At 40.7% G+C, this 3,101-nt stretch overlaps 1 protein-coding gene across 1 annotated transcript; it reads right to left on the reverse strand.

Annotated features, from left to right (window-relative positions):
- Positions 1-732: 732 nt before the first annotated feature.
- On the reverse strand, positions 733-2,661 carry LOC121965005 (calcium/calmodulin-dependent protein kinase type II subunit beta-like; the record flags this gene model as incomplete). The annotated part of the gene is made up of 3 exons (XM_042515171.1): positions 733-959; positions 2,234-2,470; positions 2,567-2,661. Coding segments are annotated over 2 exons (331 nt in total), but the record flags the coding sequence as incomplete, so codon positions are not given.
- Between the last annotated feature and the right edge of the window lie 440 nt (positions 2,662-3,101).

The raw sequence follows: 3,101 nt of genomic DNA on the forward strand, positions 1-3,101 counted from the left end.
AGAGGCAATAGATTATAGCTCCAGCAGTTCAGTCCAGAAAGAGAAAAATCAACAAAATGCACGATAACACCCAACTCACCAATGTTATTAACTCGGAATATCATGCAATTAAATACCATCTACAGCATAATTGTTCACCACGATGAGACTGGAAAATGTACATAAACGGCGTGATACTATCGCTTCAACCATTGTCATAATTTCAGTAGTTTAGCTTGCAAATGTTCAGTACATAGAGAAGTAAGAACGACGGTAATATGTTAGCATGCTGCTGCGGCTCAGAGGGGCCCGATCAACACACACGGGCGTCGGCTCAGGGGTCAACTACACTCCAGAGGAAGAGGAGGGGACGGAGGAGGGAAACATAAACAAAAGAGCTCCATTGAATAACAAAACAGGTGATTAAATACACCCACCGGTGTCTCTCTGTGTGAGACTCGTGGTGCAGTTTGTTCATTTCACACAGGCAGCCTTAGTCGTGCAGAAAAAACAGCCACTGGTAATACGAACACGGTAGGAGTCATGCTCGTCGTTAAAAAAGAAGAAGGAGGAGGTTTAAAATGACTAATAAATATACTGTACAGTTGAAAGAGCACAACAACAGACTGCAGCCAGGATAATACTAGAAGTAACAATAATTTAGAAGAAGTAAAAGGGTTAAATTTCAGGAGGGCGGCTGCAGCGTCGACAAGGCGCAGGCTAAAGTTTTTTATTTATGTATGTATTTTTTGGCTGATTCGCCCTCTGCTGTGATGATGGGAGCGTCGTGTTACTGTCTGTAGAGGCGGAGAGAGAGAGGAGCGAGGTGGGTGTGCAGAGTGCAGGACGGCGACCCCGAAATCTTCAGACTCCTCAAAGACACCCTCCATCCACCTGCACGTCTCTCTCAGAGCTGATGGGCTCTCTCTTTATTATCCGCCGACTCCTCCTCGGCTCCTCTCGGACTCCTCATCATGCACCTGCAGAGAAAAGAGACGCACTTAAAGGAAAAGTTCATCAAAGTTCATCCCCAAATCTAAATATTCTTCCTCTTACCTGTAAGTGCTATTTATCAGATACTCAGATTACAATCTGTGGGCCAAATCTGGCCCCTGATAGGGTCCTGCGTGGCCCCCCAAACATTTTCTAACTCACAATAAAAATAAAGTGATTCTCTCTGAGAATAGTTTTTTACTTTTAGTCTCCATAAGGTGTCAGAGAGCATAAAACAGCATCAAAATGGAGATTGTTGATCAAAAAAAGAGCCAGTGGAGGATCCCCCACACCCCCGACAGATAAGACACTAATGTCCTAAAATCCTGAAAATGTCCCCAAACCCTAGAAATGCCTCAAAATCTAAGTATAGTTCTAAAATCCTCAAAGTGTCATAAAATCTTATAAATGTCCTAAAATTTAAGAAATATTCTAAAATCCTAGAAATTGCATGAAATCCTGGATGTGTCCTAAAATTGTAAAAATGTCTTAAAAATCACAAAAACTTTCTAAAATCTCGAAAACTTCCTAAGCTTTGTCTCATAATCCAAGAAATGAAATCCTAGAAACATCCTAAAATCCTAGAAATGACCTAAAATCTTGAAAACCTCCCCAAAGTTTGAGAAATGCCTTAAAATCCTTAAAATGTCCTAAAATCTTTGGAAAATGTATAAGGCGGATCCCCCATACAGCGGCCATGGCTAAGCCCCTAATGACCTAAACTCATAGAAATGTCCTAAAATCTGATAAACATCCTTAAATCCTAGAAATGTTCTAAAATCCTAGAAATATCCTAATATACTAGAAATGTCCTGAACATGTAGAGAAGTCTTAAAATCTGAGAAAAGCTTTAAAATCCTAAAAAATGTCCTTCAATCCTAGAAATGTCCTAAAATCCTAAAAAGTTTCTGAAATCCTAGAAATGTCCTAAAATCTTAGAAATATCCTAAAATCCTAGAAATGACCTAAAATCTGAGAAATGTCCTAAAATCCTAAAAAGTTTCTGAAATCCTAGAAACGTCCTAAAATCTGAGAAATGTCCTAAAATCCTAAAAAGTTTCTGAAATCCTAGAAACGTCCTAAAATCTGAGAAATGTCCTAAAATCTTAGAAATGTCCAAAAGTCATAGAAACATCCTGAAATCCTATAAATATCGTAAAATCCTAGCAACGTCCCAAAACCAAAGTTACGTCCTAAATCCCAGAAAATCCCGTAGCGCTCGTTTTTCCGTCTTCCTGCGGAGCTCGGCTGGTTTTCGTACCTCATCCCTGCAGCGGGGCGGCGGGAGCTCCTGAGCAGTGGAAGTGGACGTTTTGCCACCGGCTGTCCCTGCGGTGCCATACTCTGGTCTCCTCTGATTGGCTGGAGCGGGGGTGGCCCTGCCCGTCCACAAACTGCGTCAGGCGGATGTAGGCGATGCAGGCGGCGTCGTCCCCGATCATGTGCACGTGAGGGTTGAGGATGGTGGTGTGGATGGGTTTGCTGTTCTTGGAGAGGACTGATGGGAAAAAAAACAAAAAAACGTTTAAATTCACCGGCAGCTCGGCCAGTTCGTAAGAATAAATATCATCAAAAGTTTTTTTGATTTTCTTACGATTGTCAAAGTAAAATCTGTGGAAGTCCATTCCCTCCACCAGGTTACCCAAACCCTCCGGCTCAAACGAGGTCAGACCGGGGTCGCAGATCTTCCTGCAAAAAAACGCGGACGTCAGATTATCACATTTCAATCTCCTGATTTAAACTCGAAATCATGTTCGTGAAGCGATCAATGTGCGTGCAAACGTGTATATCAAACAATAACAATGTTATTTCAGCAACTCTGTAACACGATTATAAAAACAGAGAAAATCTGACGACGTAATCGAACCAGTCTGAGTTATTCAGACATGTACGGAGGCCCATTCATGCCAAGAAAAGAAATGGATAAAAAGTTAAAATGACAAAAAAAAAAAAACAAAACAACAAACAAGTTATGTTGAGTGATTTAGTGTCTCAGTAAAACAACATGACTGTAACTCAAAAGTTTGGCTTAATATTTCAAAATGTTGATATTGTGTCTTATAACTTTATCTTAATGGTGTGAAGTTTTGACTCGCTGACTAATAATTTATGTCTCGTAAACTCTCATA

The sequence above is a fragment of the Plectropomus leopardus genome, unplaced genomic scaffold (genome assembly GCF_008729295.1).
Source record: "Plectropomus leopardus isolate mb unplaced genomic scaffold, YSFRI_Pleo_2.0 unplaced_scaffold18168, whole genome shotgun sequence".
Lineage (NCBI taxonomy): Eukaryota > Metazoa > Chordata > Actinopteri > Perciformes > Serranidae > Plectropomus > Plectropomus leopardus.